Raw genomic sequence first — 26,808 nt, 5'->3', positions numbered from 1 at the left:
TAAAACTCCATTGTGTGTATATACCACATTTTCTTTATGCATTTATTTGTTGATGGACACCTAGGCTGGTGATATAGTTTAGCTATTTGAATTGTGCTGCTGTAAACATGGGCATGCATATATCACTGTGCTAAGGTAACTTTAATTCTTCAGATAAATACTGAGAAGTGGGATAGCTGGGTCATATGGTGGTTCCATGCCTAGTCTTTTGTGGGGTCTCCATACTGATTTCTGTAGTGGTCATACTAATAGACAGTAGTTAAAAGTGTTCCTTTTTCTCCATATCCTCTCAAGCACTTCTTATTTGTATTCTTGATGACTGCCATTCTGACTGGTATGAGATGAAATCTCAGTGTAGTTTTGGTTTGTATTTCCCTAATTGCTAATGCTATTGAACATTTTTTCATGTATTTATTGGCCATTTGTATTTCTTTTGAGAAGTGTCTGTTTAGTTCATTTACCCATTTGATTTTTTGGTGTAAAGATTTTTGAACTACATATTTTGGATATTAATCCTCTCTCAGAAGAGTAGCTAGCAAAGGTTATCTCCCATTCTGTGGATTCTTGCTTCACATTACTAATTGTTTCCCTTATTGAGTAGACTTCTCTGTATTTAAATTTTGAACTTCACCTGGTAGCACAGACTGCATGATCTGATGACTGTCTACCTCTTCATTCTCAATACTTAAGGTTTTTTGCCTTGCTTATAGGCTCCAACAACACTGAAATTATCATAAGCCTTCATTGCTTTTTTGCCTGACTGAATAGTGGTTGCACTCATCCCACCCTCCAAAGGTAGGGGGGAAGCTATGTGGAACCTTGAATGTGACCATATTTGGAACAGTGGTTTAGCAGATGTAATTAAGGTAAGGATCTTTAGTCAGGATCATCCTTGATTAGGGTAGGTCCTAAATCCAATGGTGAGTGTCTTTATTAGACACAGAAAGGGAGAAGAAATGAATCAGGGAGAAAGCTATGTGAAGATGGAAGCAGAAATTTTAGTTAGGCTGCTGTGAGTCAGGAAACACCAGGAGCCATCAAATACTGAAAAAGGCAAAGAAGAATCCTTCCCTACATCCTTTGGAGGGAGCATGATAAGTATTGACACCTGAAATCACTGATTTAAAAGAAATGTAGACAAAATTCACATAATGCAAAATTAACCATTTTGAAGTATATAATTCACTGGCATATAATGCATTTATAGTGTTTTCCTATTATCACCTCATCCAGCTCCCAAATATTTTCATTACCCACAAGGAAACCTAGTCTTTATTTATTCTGGATATTTCATATAAATGGAATCATATAATATATGACCTTTTATGTCTGATTTCCTTGACTTAGCATTTTTTTTTAAATAATGCTCTATTTATTTGAAATTTTTATGTGGTGCTGAGAATCTAGCCCAGTGCCTCATACATGCTAGGCAAGTGCTCTACCACTGAGCCACTACTCCAACCCCTTAGCATGTTTTTGATTGATGCATTATAATTATACATGAAGGGGAATAATTGCTATATATGTGTACATGCACACAATGGAAGAGTATAATTTAGCCAGTTCCCCAGCTTAGCATGTTTTTGAGCTTAATTCATATTGTAGCACATATCAGTATTTTCTTCCTTTTTATAACTGAATAATCATATTCCGTTATATGGAAATATTACATATTGTTTGACAAATTCATCAGCTGATGAACATTTGAGTTGTTTCCATCTTTGGACTATTGTGAATACTATTGTTCTGAGCATTCACATAACAGATTTGTTCAAATACTTATTTTACTTCCTTTGAGTGTGTACCTAGAGTTGGAACTTGTTCATATATTATTTCTTTAACTTTTTGAGGAACTGCCAACTATTTTCCACAGTGTATGTACCATTTTATATTCCCCCCAGCAGTGTATGAGAATTTTAGTTTTTTTACATTTTCCATTTTTTTTCTTTGTGTGTGTGTGTGTTTCCTTTTACAGCCATCCTGGTGAATATGGAAGTGGCATTTCATTGTGGCTTTAATTTGAATTTCCCTTATGACTAATGATGTTGAGAATTTTTCCTATGCCTTTTGGCTATTTGTTTATCTTTTCTGGAGAAAAAACTATTCATGTCCTTTGCCCATTTTTAAATGGGATGGTTTGTCTTTTTGTTGAGTTGTACGGAGAGAAGTCTGTACCCTGCTTTGAGTTAGTCCATAATGACTAGAACAACAGTTTTCAGACTGTGCCTAACCCAAAGCAGTAGTTTGCCATGAGTTACTACATTTTGAATTTTAAGTGCTGAGGCAGAATGATTCTGTGCTTTGTTTGTACAAGTAAATAACCACTGTTTGCCTAGCATAACATTAAGGCACAAACCAATAAATAAGTTAACCAATAATAAAAATGACCACCTGTGAACTTATTGAATTAAATCAGAAGCACATGGATGCATTGCGCATCTCAACCTCATATCAGAATAAAACAGGCCCATGAGCTTATCAGACCTAACAGATCACTGAATGAAGCAATCCCCTCACCAGAGATCCATAAAAAGAGGAGCACCCCAAGATTGGGCACAACAGTATAGTGACCCTGTTATCTGGTCACTTGCCCAGAAAAATGACCACAGTGATGAACCTGTGATTGTTTGTTCCCATGCTTCAGCTTAGCCTGGTTTTCCGTGATTGTGATAATGATGCATGACCCACTCCAACCTGACACTTGTAGCTTACACTCTGAAACTGACGTTCGTCTGGCACTGACATGAATAAGTTTCATCTCTATGACAGCGCTATACCCTGAACAACTTCTTCATCTAGTTCTTAATTTTATCTGATCATCTGCAGTGACTCTGCCTTTGCTCTCTGTTGGCCTTCTGGACCCCCGTGGCCAACTTTAACCCTTTCTTAGCTCTTTTGCAACCTATATATATCATTGTGTAAAGTGTGATATATTACTTGAGTGTCAAATAAATTAGCAATTGAGGTTGGAATAAAAGAACCTGTGTTTGCCCAACCTATGACTATTGGATGACCCTCAAGTACACCAATAATAGTGACAGATAAAAGTAGTGTAGCTTGTGAATTTATTGTTACTCAATAAATTCTGACATTGTGGAAAGACAGAGATGTTTTTGGTCTTTGTTAATGATGTAGCTTGATCATGACAAGTTTTAAAACAGTTATTTCTGTATTCTCTATAGACTAGATTATCTTTTCATTTTCTTGACAGTGTACTTTGATACAAAAGTTTTAATTTTAATGAAATCAAATTTACACTTTGGTTTGTACTTTCGATGTCATATCTAAGAAACCATTGTCAAATCCAAGAAGTCATTGAAGATTTTATCCCTGTGTTTTTAAGAATTTTTAAGTTGTCCTTCCATTTAGATCTTTGATCCTAAAGGATTGATTTTGGATCAGTTTAGATCCAAGTTAATTTTTGTGCTTAGTGAGAGGTAGGACCACCAACTTCATTCTTACCACCATTATCCACCTATATTACCCGTTATTATCAAGAAACATGACTTTCTCCAACAAAACATCTGAATTTTTTTTTCTAAATAGCTTTTTACACATGTATTCCATCAATGGTAATTTTCTCTTTAATTTTTATAATTGAAAACAGACTGTGTAATGTTTTTCCTAATTAACTGATATCATTTTCTTGAGTGTTGGTGGGAAACCTTGAGCTATATTGGACATATCTATAGTAGGTCTGGGTAGGTTTAAAATTTTATCACAGATTTTGAACACTGATTTAGCTGTTAAAATATGGTCCATGGGAATATTTAATTGTGATTTTTGCAATCTAATCTTGTTTTGTTTGGTTATTCAGAGTCTGCTTATAGCTTTTATTCCATATCATCCCTTGAATAGACGTTATCTCACTAGTTCTTTTTCTTCCTCCCTTTACAGCATGCAGGATAATGTAGTTTCTGGACTTTTCTAGAATGAAAAGTGATGTTATGGTAGCCTTTATAAAGCTGTTGTATGCTATTTTTTAGTTTAAATAAAAACCTTACCAGTGCAAGATGAACCTTATTCATTCTTCTGTTAGTCAAAACTTTAAAAATTTTTTTCAAGCTATTTGTTTTAAATAGAGGAGAATATGACTTGATTGTTTCTTTTTTTAGTATTTGATTCTGAAGCTTGAAAGACCTGCTATCGTTCAGAATATCACATTTGGAAAATATGAAAAAACGCATGTCTGTAATTTGAAGAAATTTAAAGTCTTTGGTGGAATGAATGAAGAGAATATGACAGAGCTGTTGTCCAGGTGAGTTACAGTCAGGGGGAAGAAAGGGTTTTCTTCTAAACAACAGTCTTAGTTTAGTTCCCCACAATGCCTCAAGGGAGTGAAGATTATTTATCCTATTTTCCTAGTTTCTTCTTGTCCTAGTTTCTTATTTTAATACTGTGGCTTGAGTTACCTTTTTTCCTTTTCTTTTTTTTAAACCACCAATATTAATGTTATGATTAATGAAGAAAGACTCAAAAGAAAAATTTCCCTTCTTTTTCAGTCATATTTTTTTGAACTGTTAATGATTTCAGAAATACTAAAGCTTTAATCTTTGCTATAGAGAGGGATAGAGGTTGGAAACGGGGTTGGAAAAAAACCTTTACTGTAATCTTTGCTACAAAAATAGAGATCCTATTCAAAACATTATTGCGCTAATCCAGAAATGGTATTCTAAGACTTCACTGGAAATTGGAAACTGAAAAAAGGAGGTTTTTGTAAATGAAGAAGTATGTGGCTACTCCTAGTGCAGTACCAACCACTTGGAGAGACCTCAGTAAATTTGAGTTTTAAAACAGATCACTTGGAGTGCTAAATTGTCCCCCAGATAATAAAGAATCAGTCAATGGAAGGGACAAATAAACCCATGAATATTTAGAATACATTTTTGCCATCTTATGTTCCATTAACATAGTACATAGAAGTAAATGTTACTTCTATACTTCATTTTATTTAAGTCATGAAAGTATTCCAGGATATAAGGCAACCTGAAGGTAAGTGGTTTTCCTGTAGATACTTGCATCAGTCCTTGTACTTAGGTAGATATGGGTTAATTTTTATTAAGGTTAAAGCAGATGTTGTTAAACTAACAGAATGGGGTTGTCTGAATTTTTTTGGACTATAAAAGGAATATTAACATCTCAGTGAGAATTAAGAAACTTAATTTGGTATATTCTAATATTCGGGCTGAGTTGTCAGATCTGAGATGATTTAACTTTAATTTTTTCAAATTTCTCTCCTGCTTGAAAATTTTGTGTCATAATCAGTTTTTCATTAAGTACCTTAGGTTCTGACATACATTTCCATGCATTGTAGCCATATTCTTTAATACTGAACAATTTTCATTAGCCCATGTATAATTTAGAGAATACAGGTTTATTGAAATTGATTTGAATGTACAAGTTTTAACCTATATTCTCGTGTTCAATACTTATTATTGTCTTGGTCATATATTATGAACATTGGTTTAAACTTTAAATATGAGTATGGCATTTATCTGTGTTTTAATGTATTTACTAAATTATGAAATCAAATTTGATAACCTTTTTCCCCCATAGTGGCTTAAAGAATGATTATAACAAAGAAACATTCACCTTGAAGCATAAAATTGATGAACAGATGTTCCCTTGTCGCTTCATTAAAATAGGTAAGGTTATTTAGCATTTTGGTATAAGACAATTTTTTTATGCCTTTGGTCCACAGATTATTGTTCATGGATCAAATCTTTTAGGCTCCCTGTTTTTTTTCAATATAAAGTTTTATAGGGACATTGCTACACTGGTTAGTTTATAGTTTACATATTGTCTTTGCCTATTTTTATGCTCCAAATGTGTGCAGTTGCAAAAGACCACAGAGCTAACAAAATCCAAAAATTTACTGTTTGGCTCTTTATAGGAAAAGTTTGCTAACCCTCACTTTGTAAGTCTTGTTATTTAAGTGACAGATATTTCAGGTGGAACTTTTTTCATTATTTTCTCTCACTTGAAAGTTTCTTTAGAAGATTTTATGAGGTATAGTGATTTGATTACTTTAGTCATTTCATGGAAGATTATCAGTTATTCTATAACATTCAAAAACCAAATATGGATAAATCTCTTAAAGCAGTATATTATGGCTATTTTCTGTTCTTGTGTGTGTGTGTGTGTGTGTGTGTGTGTGTGTGTGTGTATGTGTATGTCTGTTTTATTTCATTTTTAGTAAAATGCTTTTTAAACCCATCAAATCAATTTCATGGTTCATTAATGTATTACAAACTACTGTTTAGAAACATACTACCTCAAGCCATATATTTATTTAGAAAGTATTTGTAATAAATTCTCAAAATGATATTTTTTAGGTTATTTTGTTTTTATTTAGTATTTATTATTTAGAAGGTAGGAAAGTTGAAGACTTGGATCTTTTAATTTCCATCTCTTTTGCATGCCTTTGAAAGTATTATATTAAGTTGGGATCAAAGTAATTTGATCCTACAAATAATAAGAAGCCAGAATCCCACATTTTGATTTGGGAGAAAATTTTTTGTTTGGAACAAGTAGTGTCCTTTATAATCACTGTTTGCTGCTCTATCAAGAGTAGGCCTATTGTTTTGTTGAGCCAAAAGAATTATCTGAAATCCTAATAAAAAGTGGAGAGTATAATATCTATTCAAATCCCAGCAAAGCATGAGATTTTTTCTGTATACCAAATGTTCTAATAGAAATATTGAACAAAAGGAATATCTCATGTCTTACTAAAGACTACTTATGGGGAAAACTTTTAGATTAGTTGGATGCCCAACGTATTATTTTCTTTTGAACCTGTAATTTCTATTGTTATAATTAAGAATTATAAATAAGAATCTGTATCCTGTTTTCTTGAAATAATGTGTGAAAAGGATTCTTAGAATAAGTTTAACTCTTGGTTATTTCATCTTTTGTGCTAAAATGTAATTCTTTCATCAGTATTTAGACTATCCAGTTCCAGAAGACTGTTGCATAAATAACTCTGTTATCTTGTATTTCATATCTATAGGCATGGGACCCTTTCCTGCCTTTTTTTTCAGTCTTTTCTTTTCCTTTTTCTTTTCTCTCTTTTGTTGAGTGATTATATACACTTTTTATTTTTCCCAGTTTCATTAACATGATTGAAAATTAATCATTGTATATGTTTATGGTGTACAACATGATGTTTTGACATGTACATTTATTGTGAAATGATTAAATCAAACTAACATAGCCATCGCTTCACTTACTTTTTTTGTGTGTGTGTGGTGGAAACAATATTTACTCTCGTAGCAATTTTCAATTGTGCAGTACATTATTACTATAGTCACAATGCTATATAGATCTCCAGAATTTGCCATTTGAACTTTGTACCATTTGAACAATATCTCACCTTTTTCCCCATCAGCTTTTAAATTAGAGGGGATAGTTTTTACTTGACCCAGTTTAGTTTTATGATATTCAGTGTTAATTGGAGCTTTCCAAATAACAGTAGCCATTTATTGACCCTTTGATATTTAGAATATTAATATTAGATAACTTCATATTTCTTGTCTGTTAATATGTTAACATTGGTCTGCATTATTTTTGCTTTCCAACTCTTTAAAATTTTTAGTTGTCAGTGACTCTTTTATTTATTTATGTATTTATTTATATGTGGTTCTGAGAATTGAACACAGTGTCTCACATATGCTAGGCAAGTGCTCTGCCACTGAGCCTCAACCCCAGTCCTGCTTTCCAGCTCTTTTCCAACATTCTTTTGATAAGTTTCTTAAAAATTAATATAAGAAAATGTAGAAATTAAAGTGTGTATGTTAGTATTTTAGTTTATCATCATATTTTCTTAAAATGTTAGTCTGATAAAGAATGAGTGATATGAATTTCTCTTGTGATGGTGATTTAGCACAGATATTTGCTTATCTGGTTGAGATAATTGGCTAGAATTTACCTTAAGAGAAAACTGTTTGATACTTCACGTTTATGTTCTATAGTTACATATTTGAAAGATCTTGCTTTATTTAAAAAATAAGTTTGTCCTTAACACAATTCCTAAGTATAGTTATCCTTCATTTATTCATAGTAAAGGAGGGGAATAGAAGCAAGACAAACTCAGTGGCAGATAATTTCCAAATTATGCAGTGACATTTAACTGTAACAATTTTCATTTATAATGAATACAGCCTTCTCCCTAAATTTTGGATAAAATAAACCAAAGTAAGTTTGTTTTACTGTGTGACAGCAAGTTTCTAAATAATTGTAGTCGCTTATTAGCTCATTTGACATTTAGGATATTAATATTTAGGTAACTTCAACTTTCTCATTTTTCTGTTAAAATTGTTATCTGACTGCGTTCTTTTAGGTAAATTTAACTTTCCTTTTAAATGTTACCTTTTGTGTGTGATGAGGACAATACCTTTTCTGTAGTAGGATAGGTACCTTAAATTGGACTTTTCTTGAGTTCACTTCTAATTTGTGGATTGTTAGTAGTCTTTTAAATTTTAAGATCACATATATAGGAAATGATTTGCTTCAAATGATTTCATTTCAGATTTCATGTCTGCAATTTTATATTTATAAAGCTCTTGTTTACATGCCTTTTTTTTTTTTTTTTTTTTTTTGATGGTGCTGGAGTTTGAACCCAGGGCCCTTTACAGGCTAGGCAAGCACTCCACCAACTGAGCTATATCACAGCCTACATGCCTTCTTATGTAGTATTTTATTTTAGGAAAGGAATATACACAAGTATAATTTGAACTATGGATGTCAACAGTCATCATTTAGAACTTGTTATGTGATTTTCGATGGTTTTGTGAGTGCTTTCACATGGAGTATCTATAACAGATAAAATCTTTTTTAGGTGAAGAAACTGAGGGTAGAAGTCAAGTGACCCATCCCAGGCTACATAGCTATACATGATGGCTAGTACATGATGGATTAGAAACATAGCATTTAGTATAATAAGCATGACATTTCCAGATATATGCTTGTATTACTTTTAAATGGTGGTGATGATAATGATGATGCTGACAATGATAACCATTTATGAAATGTCTGCCTAACACACTGTGAGATTTTATAGTTAAAATCTTATTTTTTAGATGAAGAAACTGAAGTATAGAGGGTAAATACCTTGGCCAAAACCGCACAAGTAATAAAACATGGAGATGGGATGCAGGCTTAAATCTGTCTTCTGAAGATTGAGTTTTTACTGTATGACATATGTAAATATTGTTTCAACTTGATCTTTATGTTTTCCCATCTCCCACTAATGCATTTGGCATTTCCTACAATTATGAGTACTAACTTATAGTAGTACTTATAGTACCTGTCACAGGTTGGTAGTTACAAATAGAAATTTCAGATTTTTGCCATCTCATTACAGTGTGGCAAATATTACAACCTTGAAAGACCTGCACTTGATAATAATACAGAAATTTTTCACTTTTATAACTAAATTTCAGCATAATTGGTTTACTCTGCAATTTTTTTTTTTTTTTTTTCGGATGCTGGGGATCAAACCCAGGGCCTTGTGCTTACAAAACAAGCACTACTCTTACAAAGCAAGCACTCTACCGACTGAACTATCTCCCCAGCCCCCGCTGCAATTTTTTGTATTTTCCTTTATACATTTAAAATTGAGGGAGGTGTCATCAGGTATACTGAGCAGCCTAACAGGGTTCATGACACAAAAGGCAAGTAACCCATCCTGGAATTATGTATTTAATGGAATATAGTGTAAAAGTAGAGAGAAAGAAAATTGGTTTTAGGTACAGCCTAGAAGTATAGGGAAAAATTAGTAAAGAAGTAGAGTTATTAATTGGGGAACTGAATTCCAGAGAGCTAATTGAAGGTTTGGAAGGTAAACCCTCATGAGATTAAATCAAAGGAGAGAAAATTTAAAGTGAAATGAAAGAGGATTTCTGTTACAAATGACTAGAAGGGTTTACATCCTCATTCATACCCACGATAACAGCTGTTATGAGGACATTAGTAAGAAGGCTGAAGGAGATTGGGAGGATTCTGGGGTCAGTCCTGGTTTTGTGTAGATAGACTCATGGATTTCTTTGAAGGAGTCACTTGCAACTTAAATAACTGTGGGGGCTTCAGAGAGGCTTTAGCTCTAACTGGATGCAACATACGTTTTGGATCCAGAGTGTTTGGAAGTCTAGGATGGGTACTAAGTCTGAGGCAGAGGGAGTATCCTGGTGGTTTGCCTGGGTAGGTGTGGCCTTTTATAAGAACATATATAAAGGTGATATTTTAAAAGCATATAATTAAGAGGAAAATTCATCTAATAATAATAGCTAATTATAATAGCTAATGTTTATTGAGCTCTTAGCATGTACCAGTCACTGTGCTAAGTACTTTGTGTACTTAGCTTATTAATTCTATAGTAGAATAGATACTCTTTCAAAGTAGTTAATATTAGATTTTAGGATCTTCAGGAAATTTATCTTAAAATGACTAGAAAAGTGTTTTCCAAGTGATATTGTTAAAATACATTGAATGTGTCACAGAGGTGTTTGATTCTGTTGAGACACTGACTTCTTCAGTTCTAGAGTAGCAGGAGTCCTAGCCTAGTATTCTTGTGTGCTCTATGTATCCTATTTTATGAAAAAGAATGACAATCATGAATCTTGATCATTTTTGTGTATTGTTGTCCTATAGGGAAAATTGATAGGTGAACCCTAGAAACTTCCAGCCTTAAGGTGTATGTTAGGAACATCTAATCCTTTTATTTAAGATGGGAGCAGAGGCATGATTTATCAGGGAACCAAGAATGTGTGCCTGGAGCCCCAGTGCACATTTAGATTTCTTATATATTAAGTGTAGTATCTAATACGCGTTATTGAGGTAGCTAATGCCACTAAAAATCATTGGTAATTTTGAAATGAGCATACATCATTCCGTTCATTTTGTACATACTCCTTTAATCTGTTGAATAATTATATGTTCATTTATCTGTAATATGTGACTTTTTTTGATGAGATGCTTGATAATTTATCTCCCTCCCTACATTCTTTCAAAAGTGTTAAAAATTGGAACAATTTCCTTGAAGTGACAGGTAAATAAACATAGCAGATACCCAAATCGAAATAATCATAGGTTGTCTGTCAGTCCCAAGAAGTATTTCTTTTGGACTTTTAAAAAATTTAAAAAAATTTTTAGTTGTAGATAAGCACAGTACCTTTATTTATTTATTGTTTTTGTAGTGCTGAGGATCAAACCCAGTGCCTCACATGTGCAAATGCTCCTCCACTGAACTATAACCCCAACCCCTATTTTGGCTTTTAGGGTATACAGAAGAAATCTCACTAGAGCACAAGTGTTTAAAATAAAAGGTTTTAATGGATGAATTTTTTACCTGATTTAAATAGATATAATAGAAAGTCTCCTCTTCCCCTCTTTTAATTTTATTAAACTTGAACCTGAAAATCTCTAATATTATGTCTGGTTTTCTATAGAGAACTTTGTTATTGGGACTCTGGGTTTTGAATCTTATTTTATTCTCTTTCAAACTTCTGGGTGATGTGGTAATGCTTTTAAATGTTAGTGCTACTTAAAAAAGTGAACAACAAAACAATGATGATAATTTAATATTTTTTGATAGAAAACTTGTTGCATATAGAAATTGAAAGCTGCATTAAATGTCCCAGGAGTCCTTCATACATCCACATAGTTGGTTGCTACTGCCTGTGTCTATCTTCACTTACAAAGCTTCCTTTAAATAACAGCATAGTAGAGGATGTGACCCAGTACATTTTAGCTCCTTATTCAGTCTGTTGTGCTGAAAAAAGCAATGGACCTGGTATAAAATGTTGTGGCTGTAATATTTTAATGTTTCATCAAAACTTGGTGTTAGATCTTTAAAGGTAGTTCTATTTTTGACTCTGAAACCATGTCAGTGAACTTACTCTGTTACAGTAAAATTCCTGGGTCTATCCTGTACTTTTTAATCCATGCATGATTTTGTAATGTCATTCATTGGTCATTGAGTATGGCTCACTACGTTAGATCTTTCAAATTTTATAACATTTCACATAATATTTAAAAAATCATGTTGATTAATATCACCTGCAGATTCAGAAAAAGGAAGCTGTCCAAGCTCAAAGTGATAGATACTAATTTTCCAAAATTCTAATTTTCTCTCAAAAGCTTGAATTTTATCCTCTACAGCAGATATCATTAGTTGCTTTCCTTGAAATGACAGGTAAATAAATGTAGCAGATACCCAAATTGAAATAATCATAGGTTGTCAGTTTTTCTTTTAAGAATCCCATGGAAAAACAATGGTTATTTTAGTTCACAACTCACATAGTTGCCCAAGTTCTTAAGATAACTATTATGCTTTGATATGTAGCAAAAATTCTTTATATGTATTTCCCATTTTGTCACACAGGACAACAAAATGATGTGTACTTAATGATAGGGATTTAATAACACCAAAAGCAATAACTATTGCTTTTGTATTATTAGTGTACATTAGAATTATTTTTTCAAAAGAAGTGTGACAAAGACCTAGTGTTATTACTGGAGAGTTTTGACAACTTGGGACTTCCTGAAATGATGGTGATAGGGATCCCCAGAGTTCAAGGATCATGTTTTAAAAACTTTTGTGTTGTATCATTATTGATGTGAAATTTTATCTTCATCATATGTTAAGTTCCTCTGAATACTTCAGAGATTGTTGGATACTCTTCTTTTTCTTTTTCGCTGATCTGCTTTCCTTTGCCTGGACTAATACCAGATTGCATCTTTGTAATATGCTTGTATTTTTTGTTTTATAATTTTGGATATTCTAATACTGTCTTTTCAAATCAACTTGTTTATTTACATGGCTAAAAATGAGTATATGGCACTGGGATTTTGCTTGAGATTATACTCAATTTGTAATGAATTGGGGAGAACTGAAATGTTTATGACATTAAGTTTTCCTACCCAGGAATATAGAATATTCCTTTATTTATTCAGTTCTTCAGTAAAAATTTATGTCCTCATTTATAAATGTTTCATTTTTGGTTAGGTGAATTTTGAAATATTTTCAGCTTTGTATTATTATTATCATTATTATTATTATCGTTGTCATTATACTATCATAAAGGGTACTATAAAAAAGGGGACTTTGGGGATTTTTTTTGGTAGAACTACGAATTGAACCCACAACCTCACACGTTAGGCAAGCACTCTACCACTGAACTACATCCTCATCCCTTTTTGCTGTGTTTTCTAATTGGTTATTTTAAGTATAGGACAAGTTGATTTTTGTATATTTACCTTGTATACAAACTTCAAACAGTATTTCAGTTGAATTTGAATATTATAGTTAGCTATGTCATCAAGTGACATTTTTTTTTCTCAGTATGATTTTTTCCCCCTTATTGCATTGGCTAAGATCTCTATTAGGTTGGGTATTAGAGATGTTGGACCTCTTGGTCTTATTTTGACTTCAGTGAGTGTATTTAATATTGCATCATTAGATTTAAGTTTTAAGGTTGTGTCACTTTAAAAATACTAGGTAAAGACTTCCTCTTGGGGCTGGGGTGTGACTCAGTGGTAGAGTGCTTTCCTGGCATGTGGGAGGTTCGAGCCTCAGCATCACATATAAATAAATGAATAAAATAAAGACCTATCAACATCTAATATATATATATATATAATAAAGACTTTTCCTCTTCTATTCCTTATGTATAAAGGATTTTTTAAAATATTGAACAGAATATACATTGTTGTTAACATCTATAAAAGTAATTGAACACATTTTTTTCTTTTTGCAGTTTGTTAAGGTGGCAGATTACGTTAATATACCTCCTCTTCTATTCCTAGAATGGGATCTATTTGGTTATATTGAAAATCTGGTAGAATTATTTGCATCTTTTTTGCCCCTTTAATTTGGATATATATTCATAACTGTTACTGGCCTTAAATCCTTTGTCTTTGATTTTATTTTTAGGATTATGCATTGATAAATCAACTTGTAATCTCTTTCTATACTCTGATATAGCTTAAATAATACAATAATTATTTGCTGCATGTAGGTTTGATATAATTTACCTGTTAAATCATCTAGTACTAGTTGTGTTTAGTTCAGGATCAGTAATATGATTATTTGAATTTATCTTACAGTGTTTTGTTAACTAAGGAAACCTCATGAGTCATATTTTTTTTTTTTTTTTGCTATTGTAGTCTTAGCACCTAGTACAGTGGTAGGCATATGAAAAATGCTCAGAAAAATTTATCAAATGAATGTTTTATAGGTTTAATAGTGATTTTTATTTTGCCGAAGTTTTATTTGAATCATGTTAATTTTTTTCTTCTTCCCTCTCTCCCCCTTAAAGTTCCACTCTTGTCCTGGGGGCCCAGCTTTAACTTCAGCATCTGGTATGTTGAACTTAGTGGTATTGATGATCCTGATGTAGTGCAACCCTGTCTCAACTGGTATAGCAAGGTAGGACTGTATTTTAAAATCCTGATTTTAATGCCTCTAGAGAAGGCAAAATAGGTCAATCTCTTGTTTTCATTGTGAATTATTTTAAATAATTGAGAATAATGATAAAAATTATAGTGATTAATCAGCTAACATTTAAGTATTTGTAGTCTGCCAGCTTCTAAACCATCCTGATAACTTAGTCATTGTCATTCTATGAGATAGTTACAGTTGTAAGGCTCATTATTTTACACATGAAGAAATGGACTGCAGAGAAGTTAAATATTTTGCCTTGGCCCACACAGTTCCAAAGTACTCAAGCTAGTATATGAACTCAGGTAGTCTGGCTCTACCATCAGCTGTTATGTTGTTATACCCATTTGGCCCATGAATTTTGTTTTTAACCTACATTGATAAAAACTCTTTGAACATAGTTTTTAGTGGGTTAGTTTTACACCTGATGGAAAATTTAAGATGTGAACATGATTGAGACTCTCAAAGTCAACATAATGAACAGGTGTTAGTATTTAATATAACTGTATACTTTTGTATAGATAAGGATAAATCTTTTTTTAGAGGCAAAAAGTAAAAGACTATTAACATAAAATTAATTGAATACAGAATAATTCTTTGGTTGTTTGATGAGGTTAAATCTTGGCAATTGTAGTCTGACAGGAATGTTTAATAACTTACTAATCAAGAAGTCAGCTAACTATAAACTGATTTGTTTCAAGTCTTCAAGTCTTATTCTCTTGCTTTATTAAATGGTAATGCTTTTAAAGTACATCATTGTTGTTTGATTATCTTGCAGTGGTTCTCTGTTTTATTTGTATTATACAATGGTATACTTAGAAAATTTAACATAATCCCAAAACATAGTCTTGAAGTTGATTTTTTAAAAAAACTTCTTTTTATGTACTTTTATTTTTGGCATTCATCTTGTTAGGGGGAAAGTTTTATAAATGGAGTATCCACTTTTTGTATTCTAGTTAATTGAGATATCTTCTGGGGTACATGGGGTACCCCAGCCTTAGAAAATGATAAAATTTAGTCTCTTCATGATGATATTTGAATTTTAAAACCTGTTTACAAATTTGTAATACCTCTACATTTGATAATACTCGTCATTCAAGTAGTAGCTTATCGTAAAGAACCAAGAACCATAGAGCTTATAATTTGTTTATGTTATTTAATTATGTCTTTCAGCACCTGCTTTGTAATGTGGTTAGTGGATGTCATAGGAGTTACAATTTTTATAATTTGAAGTGAATTTTAATGCATAATATGTTAGCATCTTTTTTAAAAGTTCAGACTCTGGAATTAGGTCTGATTTAATCTCTCCTTCAGCAACATATTTTGTGACCTTGGGCAAGTTTATTAAAATGGGCTAAGCATTAGTTTCGCCATTAGAGAGATGAAAATAGTGGTATATAATGAATAGGATTAGTACAGTGCTTGGCAAATATAAATGTTCAGTTTAGATATTTCCTGTTTACATTTCCTGCAGTAACAACCAAGCAAATCTCTTCTTTTCATACTTTCTCTTGTGTTCTAGTAGTACCGTGAACAGGAAGCTATTCGCCTTTGCCTGAAACACTTCAGACAGCACAACTATACAGAGGCTTTTGAATCACTGCAAAAGAAAACCAAGATTGCACTGGAACATCCTATGTTAACAGATCTGCATGACAAACTGGTGTTGAAGGGTGATTTTGATGCTTGTGAAGAGCTGATTGAAAAAGCTGTAAATGGTATGAAATTTTTATTAGGGTCATTTCAAGTATATAGTAAACTTTAAAAAAAAATAGGATTATTCCTGTTATAAATCTTATAATTTTTTCTCCTGCTTTTTTATTGCATAAAGATTATTAGCTCCTTGAATGCGGGAATTCTTTCACGCAAGATAGTCCAAATGTAATAGGACTTTAAAAAAAAAAAAAAGAAACATACATAAATTTAAGAACCTAAATTTAAGCTGTCATCATGGGAAACCATCCATTTAGCAAAAAGCCAAGTTAGAAATAACCTTTGTTGTTACTTACCTTCAGTACCATAGGCCTATTCCTTTAAGTATTTTTGTTAGTATTCTAGTCAGTATTTACTGCTAAACTATTAAGAATTAATTTTAGAGGGGGGTTGGGTATTATAATGAGCAAGGGAATCTGAATGAAAAATAATGTCTGTGTGGTGTGACTTTGAAAGAAATGTAAATATCTGAACATGTATATAGTCTCCCAAGGTAATAATTGCTTTGGAGGATGATACCCATTTGAATATTTAAGACCTGATAGAACATCTTTTTTAATGTAGTAACTTTTACAATGACAAAGAACAGAGTAGGTGCCCGTGTTCAGTATAAAACTTGTAGAATTGAATTTGGTGTATCATTTTATGGAAATAAGAATAACAGACTTTATTGCTTCATTTTCATATGTTTTAGTCTTCTTGCTATTATCATCCTCTTTTATTAGGTATTCATATTTATCAGGTATTATGTTGGATATTTTACAACTAAGGAAATCTGAATTCATACTGTCTTTTTAGTTTTTAAAGGATGAAAAGAATGAATTATAGCTCTAGTTTATTAAATGTGACATTATATTAATACAATGTTAAGTATAAAATCTTGCCAGGAAGTCTTATGCATTGTTTCTGCCTTTTTAATAAATGATGGTTGATGTTTACAAATAAATGATTGGTACTTTTGAAATAGAGTATAGTTTAAAGTATAAGCAGAATACATATGTAACTAATTTCCTACCAAACCTTTAAAATGCTGCCAGTGAAAGTATATATGCATGATATTTCTAAGAGTGAATTCTGTACTTTTTAATCTCAGGATGAGGAAGCAGGTGATTTGTTTTTCAGTTGGTTTGTTTCAAATTTTTATCATTAAGGCATTTGCTATCATTTTATTAAGGGAAAATAAAGCAACCATGGGTAACTTTATATAAGACTGAAGACCTTTCTTGTTTTTTTGGTACTGGTAATTGAACCCAGGGCCACTTTACCATTGAGCTCCATCCCCAGCCATCATTATCATCATCATTATTATTTTTAATTTTGTGACAGAGTCTCATTAAGTTTCTTAGGGCCTAAGTTGCTTAGACTGTCTTTGAACTTGTGATCCTCCTACCTCAGCCTCTTGAGTTGCTGGTATTACAGGCCTGTCCCATCATACCCAGCTAATACAGTTACCTTTTAAAGGTGTCTCTTTGGTAGGATACTCAATTAAGAAAAACTATCAAAAGCATATGCATCTTTGAGTACTACGGATGCCTAACTTAGGAAGTTTAGGAAAATTGATAATAACTCTAGTTTTGAACTTAGAGCCAAATCATATTTTTGTACTGCAATGGGCTTTCCTCAACCTGCTAAGAACACTGTTGGTTAATAAACATTCCTCCCAGGGTTGTTCAGTTTGCTGCTAACCTCACTGATGATGATTTGTTGGACAAATAAGGAAGTAAACAGTGCAGTTTTTTGGCTCCTGCTCCTCTGAAAACAGCAGAGGAGGACAAGAAGTTCTTGCCTACTAAGTAGAAAGGTCTAGGAAATCAAAATCATCTTCTGTAAAGCTGTTTTTAATAGAGGAAACAAAAATTACTTTTAGTATATTAATTTACATGATTTTCAAATATGGTCTGTATTTTGAAAAGTATCAGACCATATTTATTTTTTATTCTGTTGGCCTGGAAACATCCCTGTATTTATATTTAATTTCACTAGAGAAGATTCCTGAATGAATGAATGCCACTACTTCTCTGACAATGTAGAATCCATTGATGATGGGCATAACTAATCACCTAGGAACAGGAAAGTTTTACTCAAAGAGACAGTAAACCTTCCTTTGCATAGCTTATCTTATTTCAACAAATAAATTTGCTTTTAGAGACTGTAGACCTTTTTTTTACTACCTGTTTAAAATTTTTACATAAGAGTTTGACTGCCTTTATAAAAAAATACTTATTTAACTTTACAGCGCTTTATTGAGATATAATTCATATTATAAACTGTACATATTTGAATTGTATAATTTAATAAGTTTTGACATATGTATGCACACGCGCATGCGCGCACATACACATTCTTATGATACCATCACCATACTCATAGTAACAGTCACCACCCCACAATTTTTCTCATGCCCTTTTGTAATTCAGCCCTCCTTCTCAATGCTTCAGTTTCCTTCCCTGGCAACCACTGATTTACTTTCTGTCACTGTGCATTAATTTTCATTTTCTATAAGTCAATCATACTGTATATACTCTTTTTGTCTGGCTTTTTCAATTGTAATTATTTTGAATTTCATCTGTATTGTTGTGTGCATCAATATTTATTTCTTTTTATTCCTAAGTAATAATCCATAGTTTGGATATACCATAGTTGGCCTATGCATTCATTTGTTGGTGGATGTTTGAGTTGTTTACAGTTTGGGGCTATTGCAAGTAAGGGTGCTATGAACACTTATGTACAAATCTTTATATGGAAATACACTTTTGCTTTCCTGGGTAGTTACTTAGGAATGAAATGTCTATATCATATGGTATGTACGTGTTTTACTTTTTAAGCCATTTCTTCAATGTTGTACTGTTTTATATTTGTAGTAGTGTGTATCAGAGTTTCAGGTACTCCACATCCTTGCCAGTAATTAGTAAGGTCAATCACATGTTTTAATGTTAACCATTCCAATAGATGTATAGTGGTGTCTTGTGGTTATAATTTGCATTTACCTAATAATGATGATGTTTACCATATTTTTATATACTAATTTTCTATCTCTTTTCTTCTATGGTGAACTGGCTGTTCAGATCTTTTGTCCATTTTTTAATTCAGTTATTTGTCTTCCTATGTTTGCATATTAAGAGTTCTATATATTTTTTGGCTATAAACCCTTTATCAAATACATGTTTGAACATGTATTCCCTCTGTGTCTTTTGAACATCAGAAATTTTTAATTTTGGTGAAGCTTAATTTATGCACTGTTTTTCATGTATCATATCTTTGATACTGGATCTAAGAAATTTTTATGTAACCCAGGGTCACAAAGACTGTCTCTCCTTTGTTTTTTTCCAGGAGTATTATGGTTTAGGATTTACAATCAAGTATATGATTAAGTTTGACTTAATTTATGAATATGGTACCCAGTGTGGATCTAAGATTTTTAAGAAATTATATGGAAATCAAGTATGTTTCACCAGTTTATACTGTCCTTATTACTATAGCTTCATAAGTCTTAAAATCAAGTAGTGTAAGTCATCCAACTTCATTCTATTTCATACATATGATGGTGTTAGGTTTTATTTGAACAATTTTTATTGGATATTTTTATGCATTTCTGAGTGTTTTGTATACTGGTCTGCAATCTTGTTATAATGTTCACATCTTGGTTTGGTGTCTGTGTAATGCTTGGCTTCAAGAATGAAGTGAGAATTATTTCCTTTTCAATTTTCTGAAAATATTTTTGTAGAATGGGTAGTAATATGGTAGAATTTACTAGAGAAGACAAATGGTGAACTTAATGGTGAGACTTTTAACTACAAACTTAATGTTAATAGAGGAAGTGTTATTTACATTGTTTCATTACATTGTTTCATCTTAAGTGAGTATTTGTAGTTTATGTCTTTTGAGGAATATGCCCATTTCTGAAGTAAAATTGTTAATAATGTTTTTCTTTCTTTCTTCCTTTCCTTTCCTTCCCTTCCCTTCCCTTCCCTTCCCTTCCCTTCCCTTCCCTTCCCTTCCCTTTTTCCTTTCCTTTTTCCTTTCCTTTTCCCTTTCCTTTTTCCTTTCCTTTTTCCTTTCCCTTTCCTTTTTCCTTTCCTTCGATTGGACTCAAGGGTGCTTGACCAGTGAGCCACACCTCCCCCAACCCCTTTTACTTTTTATTTTTAGACAGGGTCTCACTAGGTTGCTTACAACCTCACTGAGTTGCTGAGGCTATCTTTGAGCCTGTGATCCTCCTACCTCAGCCTCCAGAGCCACTGAAAATACAGGCGTGCACCATCACACCCACCTTCATAATATTTTATTATTTTCTTCTTAGTGTCTTTATATCACATCAGAAGTCTGACTAGAAATCTGTCAATTTTATGTCAAGAAAATGGTTCTTTTTTTTTCCTTCTGTTTGATTTCTGCTTTTTATTATTTCTTTTTTTCTTCTCCCTTTTCTTTTTCCTTAAAAGTGGAAGCCATTGATTTGAGATCCTTTTTTTCGTAAAGGAGGCATTTAGTGTTAAACATTTCCTTCTTAGCACTACTTTAGTTGTTACTTCACAAATTTGGTTATGCTATGTTTTCATTTTCATTCAGTAAAAATTACTTAAGCTTAAATTTGTTTTTTTCTTCCATGCCAGCCCTTATGCCTTTCCCCCTTTTGTTTAATCTTTGGGCTAAGTTGTCTAATAGAAGATTGAGGAAGCTAATGATAGTGTATATTCTTATACAGTTCATGATCTCAAAAGAAATGCTGTCATCATTTCATTGTTAACTCTAATTTTTGATTTTGAGTTTTGGGAGATCTCTACATTAGATTCCTAGATTGTTAAGAGTTTTTGTTACAAATGGTTATTGTCTTTTATCATTTTTTCCTCTACCTTTGTGATGTGATTTTTTTTTTCCTACTTTAAGCATAACACCTGAAAACACAGTGATTGATTTTCTAGCATTAAGCTAACTTTGCATTGCTCAGATGTGCTTAGCTTTTGTCATGTATTTCTTATGGTGTATCTTGGATTTAAATTGATCAATATTTTCTTAGTAGTCTTCCACTTTTCTTTTATCCCCCATTCTTATGTTTCTTTCAGATATAGTATCTGTGTTATCCTAATTTCACATAACGGGTCCTGGTTTTTGCATGTGTTAGGATTTCATTCTTATATACTTGGTAGAAATTACTAGTGAAGCATTCTATGCTTGAAGTTTACTTAGTGGCAGTAGTTTTTGCATATTAATTCAATTTCTTTAAATATTGTAAGAATAATTAGGGTTGTTTGGTAGCTTTTAAGCTATATATTTTTAAGGAATTGTCTGTTTCATCTAAAGTTTCAGACTTGTGGGCATTGGGGTATACCTATCATCCCCTTATTATCTGTTTAATGTTTGCAGAATTTCCTGGGATGCCCCTTTTTTGTTCTTTATATTGGCTATTTATGATTTCTTCTTCTCTTCCTCCTCCGCCTCTCCCCCTCCTCCTTCTCATCAGACGTTTACTAAATTCACTAGTCTCATTTTGAGAAAAAACAGTTTATGGTTTACTGATCCCTTCTATGTCCCTTGACTTATGCTATTCTTTGGACTTATGCTATTTACTATTGTCTCTTTCCTTCTTTGGGAATTGTTTTAATTAGCTTTCTCAGTGCTGTGACCAAAAAGACCTGACAAGAATAATTGTAGAGGAGGAAAAGTTTATTTGAGGGGCTCACAGTTTTGGGGGAATCAGTCCATAGGCATCCTGCTCCATTCCTCAGCGCTTGAGGTGAGGCTGAACATCATAGTGGAAGGATGTGGTAGAGTAAAACAGATCAGGATATGGCCACTGACAAGCAGAAGAGAGTTCACTCACTTACCAAATACAAAATATGTACCTGAAAAGCTTGCCCCCAATGACCCACTTCTTCCAACCATACTCTACCTGCCTTTAGTTACCACTTAGTTAATCCTTCTTAAGGAACTGATTCATTGATTGGATTAAGACTCTCATAATCCAGTCATTTCATCTCTAAGCTTTCCTGCATTGTCTCACACATGAGCTTTTGGAGGATACTTCACATCCAAATTGTAATAGGATTTATTTGTTATCTTTTTATAACATTTTTAAGATGGGTGCTTATTAACTAATTAATTTTTTAGACTTTGAAATATTCACATATATGCATTTAAGGATATAAAATTTCCTCTATTTTTTGGTTATACTATGGAGTATTTCCATTTTTGTCTAGTTTAGTATTTTCATTATGAAATGAAATGATTCTTCTATGAGCCGTAATTATATAAAAATGTAGTTTTTAGTTTCTAAATACATAAATGTTTTCTGGTTATTTTGTTACTGATTTCTAGCATAATTGCATAATGGTTAGAGTATACATTCTGTATGATTTCAGTTCTTTGAAGTTTGATGAAACTTGCTCAGTGGTGCAGTTTGTTTTATATATATGTATGCATGCGTATATACACTTTCTCACACACACATATACTTAAGCGGTGTGTAAATTCTGTTGTTGGGAGTAGTATTCTATACATGTCTAGTTGGTCAAGGTTGCTAAATTACATTGCACACATCTTTGTCAATAAAGATCATCTTGGATTCTCGACTATTGAGAAAAATGTGTTTATACTTTTCACTCTAATTGTGGATTTTTTTGTATCTTTAAAGTTTGGTAAGTTTTTACTTTATGTATTTTATGCCATTTTAAGTTACATACAGATTTTAAATTCTTTTATTTTTAATTGTCTTTTTTTTTTTTTTTTTTTTTTTTTTTTGGTACTAGGTGTTAACCCCAGGGGTGCTTAACCACTGAACTGCATCCAGCCCCTTTTATTTTTTATTTTGAGACAGGATCTCACTAAATTGCTCAGGACCTTGTTAAGTTGCTGAGGCTGACTTTGAACTTGGAATCCTCCTGCCTCAGCCTTCCAAGCTGCTAGGATTATAGGCACATGCCACTGTGCCCAGCTCAGTTAAATCTTTTTATTATGAAATCCTTTTTTATTTCTAGTAATATTTTTGCTCTAAAGCATAAATTGTTTTATATCAAAACATCCACTTTCATTTAGTGTTTGCATGTCATCTTTTTCAGTATTTTATTTCCAAACTTTTTGTATCCTTTTTTTTAAATATTTTTTTAGATGCTGATAGATCTTTATTTTATTCTTTTATTTATATGTGGTGCTGAGAATGGAACCCAGTGCCTCACACATGCTAGGCAAGCACTCTACCACTGAGCCACAACTCCAGCCCCTTATATCCTTCTTTTAAAGGAGTAGCTTCTATAAATTTAGTTGGATTTTTTTAAAAGATATCCAGTGTTGGCTATCTTCTTTTGATTTGGATATTTCAAATTTCATTTATATGTGTGATTATTGCCGATTTGACTTTGTAAACTTTGTCATGTCTGTCTTTTTGATTGTTGTGTCTCAACAATCTTTTCATTTGTAATCTTCATTTTTTCCTTGTTAGCTTGGCTGTAATGTTTTCCATTTATATTTTTTTATGATTGGTCTAGAAATCATAATAAGTATATCTCACTGACTTAATAAAATTGGTCACTACCATTTCTTTCTTCCTGTACAAGGACTTAGTGAACTTTCAGTTTAGTGGAACTTACCTTCCTAATTCCAATGCTCTATTATTATCACTGATTTTGATCCCACATTTGAAGACCCTGTAAAATATTGCTATTCTTATTTTAAGCAGTGTTCATAGTTTAACGCAAATATTTACTGATTTTATTTTCTTTTTAACCATTTACATTTTTGATCCATATTATATCTAGGATTTTATTCCTCCTGCCTTAAGCACATCCTTTAAATTTTTTTCTAATGAAAGTCAATTGTTTTTGTTTGTGTGAAACTTTTGTCTCTTTTCTGAAAGGATATTTTTGCTGGATATAGAATTTTAGAATGGCAATTATTTTCTTCAAACACATTTAAATATCATTCCACTGTTAACTGACTTCCATTGTTGCTGATGAGAAGTATGCTGTCTTTTTCATCTGTGATCCTTTGAATGTAATTTCTTTTCCTCAGGCTGTTTAAATATTTTTACGTTTGTTTTTGATTTCTTTTTTTAGTTTTATTACTAGGCTGTCTGCAGTGGTAGTGCTAAACTACAGTGTGGTATCCTGTTTACTATTGTGTAGTTTTTTTTTTTTTTTTTTTTTTCCAGTTAAGTGTATCTTGCCTTTTTCTCTCTTTTAGTTCTCATTTTCTTGTTGTTCTTTTAAACTGCACGTTCTTCCCCAAATCTTTTATATTATATCCATTACTATTATTATTAGCATCTTTTCTCCTCCTAACACTGATTTTTATTTCTCTGATACTTTGTTTTCTCTCAACTCTGACAATTCATGTTTTATTTCTTTTGTTATCTTACCATTATATCTTCAGCTCTTCTTACCTTTACTTGCAACTGTTTCTGTTCTGTGCTATGTTATAGAGACAATTGTTTAAATTTTATATTAATGGAAAAGTATTTGGAGATTTTCATCAATTGGATGACTCCATTTTTCTTTTGGATCAGATTCATTGGGCACTTCTTAAAAAATTCCTTCCTTCTTTTTTTCCTTTTTATATCTTGATATAAACCCTGGGTTGGTTCTTTTTTATTATTATTAATCTTTGAATGAGGTGGGTTTTTCCTAGCTATTTTAAGGAGCTTCTTGTGAGTCAGGAGCTAGGGCTATGTTCCAGGATAGCAAGATTTTTCCATGTGTTTCTTTTCCTTTAGGATGCTGTTTCTTCTCAGCAGTGCTTATAATGCAAACTCTTTTTATCTCTGGTACCTGACTGCCAGGCTGCTTCCTGAAACATGGCTTTTTTCCATAATTCCTGCTCATCCACACCTTCTTACTTATGTTTATGTCATATTCTTTTTGCCAATTACTTTCTTTTTAATCATTACTTATAATTTATTCTTTACAGCCACCTCTTTCAAGATAGATTCTTTTATTATTCCCTTACACGTTGTTCCCTCCTTAGTGCCTTCTGTGTACAAAATAAGACTGTTAGTTTACTGCCAAGTACAGTTCCAGCACTACATCAGTCATCATAACTAACATTTGAGATCTTTGCAATGTGCCATCTATTCTCTTAAAGCCCCTTATATGACTTTAATTCTCAAACCTACCTTCTTTAGTTGTCCCCATTAAATGAATGAGAACAATTAAATAATTTGCCTAAGACAGTCAGTGACAGGGCTAAGATTTGAACTCTGGTAGTCAGGTACCAAAATCTATACCTTTACCACTATGCTTCAGTAGTGTAATAAATTTTTACTAATTCAGTTTCCCAATGTTGATTATGTATTATAAACTGATATAATTCACGTACTTCTCTTTTCAGAATTTGAACAAACTACTGAAATGAATAACATTTAAAAAATCTGTTTTGATACAACTGTTTTTTTAGATGACAAAAAGAATTTTATTCTTTGTAAATTTTTACCTCTAAGTGCATTTTAACTTATTTTCTTAGAATGCAATCTTTGTTTTGGTGAGAAATCAAGTTTGATGGAAGTAATTTAGTCTGTTTTTGTTTATTTTGATCCTAGATGATCTTTAAACATTTTATTTTCCTTTCGTTAAAAGCTTCCTAAATCCCACTTTCTAATCATGTACTTTTTACAAGAGTATCCATTATTGGGGAAAAGAACAGTATGTGCCTGGTGAGAACTTTATAGAATGCATTTAATTAGTATACTCATAATCATAGAAAAAAATGAAGTGCTATTGGATCCAGAGACTTAATCAAGTAGTTCAAAACTGTTAACAACTTTTTCTTAGTGTGCTTTATCCTGAGTGATATTTTAATTTCTTTTGAATATTTTTACTTCTATCAAACTATTCTGATTTCCTAATTTAGATTTTTGTCAAAAATAGGCTTACCAAAATATTAGCAATGACTCCCTCCTGAAACAAAGATGTAATTTTTAAAGATCATATGATTCATAGGCATCTTTAAATTTATTTTATAATTCATTTCTGAGATTTTCAAACCAGGATAAGGGTGTTGTTTTATTTTGATAGATGAGATTGTCATTGTTTCAGTAGAGAGCTTAAGTTTTTTTTATACTGAATCATAAAATATCTACAAGTAAATTTACTAAAAAAAACTTTAAGAATTAGAAACATAGAGAACATTGTAAAATTATTTGGGGTAAGAAGAATCGGCTTTTAAAAATTTTTTAAATTTTTTCTTATAATTGAGATATATTCATCAAATTAAATATTAATTGCAAGTTAAAGTGAAAGATTTTTCTCAGTATCTTTGAAGTTGTTTGTGTTCAAATTGACAGATGACTTTCCAACTTCAGGTATGTTCTTGTACTTTAGAACTCTCTGCCGTTCCAAGAGTATCAGCTTTTTATTTGTTTTTAGATCCTGAAATGTTTAGAAACTTCTTTTGCATTAAAACAAGGTATTGAAAGCAATGTATTTAAAAAATTTAAAAAAAAAATCTTTACCTGTGTTTTAGTCAGCTTTTTCTCTGCTGTAACCAGAACAATTTTAGGAGGAAAAGTTTATTTGGAGACTTTGGTTTCAGAGGTCTCAATCCACAGACAGCAGACTCCCTTCTTCAGGGCTAAAGGTGAGGCTGAACATCATGGCAAAAGGGTATGGTAGAGGGAAGCAGCTCGTCAAGAAGCAGAGAAAGAGAGATCTCCACTTGCCAGATACATATATATA

General features: G+C 32.1%; 1 protein-coding gene across 3 annotated transcripts in view; it reads left to right on the top strand.

Moving 5' to 3' along the window:
* Mkln1 (muskelin 1) overlaps positions 1-26,808 on the top strand; it is a 319,704-nt gene that overhangs the window by 199,544 nt on the left and 93,352 nt on the right. For 2 of the 3 annotated variants that reach the window (XM_047562794.1, XM_047562793.1), the window contains 4 exons: positions 4,116-4,258; positions 5,557-5,645; positions 14,316-14,425; positions 15,963-16,155. In XM_047562794.1, the coding sequence (XP_047418750.1) occupies positions 4,116-4,258; positions 5,557-5,645; positions 14,316-14,425; positions 15,963-16,155 (535 nt within the window). Of the gene's footprint in view, positions 1-4,115; positions 4,259-5,556; positions 5,646-14,315; positions 14,426-15,959; positions 16,156-26,808 lie in introns of those variants that run through there. The other variant, XM_047562795.1, reaches the window with a different exon arrangement.

Source organism: Sciurus carolinensis, chromosome 8 (genome assembly GCF_902686445.1).
Source record: "Sciurus carolinensis chromosome 8, mSciCar1.2, whole genome shotgun sequence".
NCBI lineage: Eukaryota > Metazoa > Chordata > Mammalia > Rodentia > Sciuridae > Sciurus > Sciurus carolinensis.
Note: the sequence above shows the minus strand (reverse complement) of the source record. Positions and strands in the feature narration are given on the sequence as shown.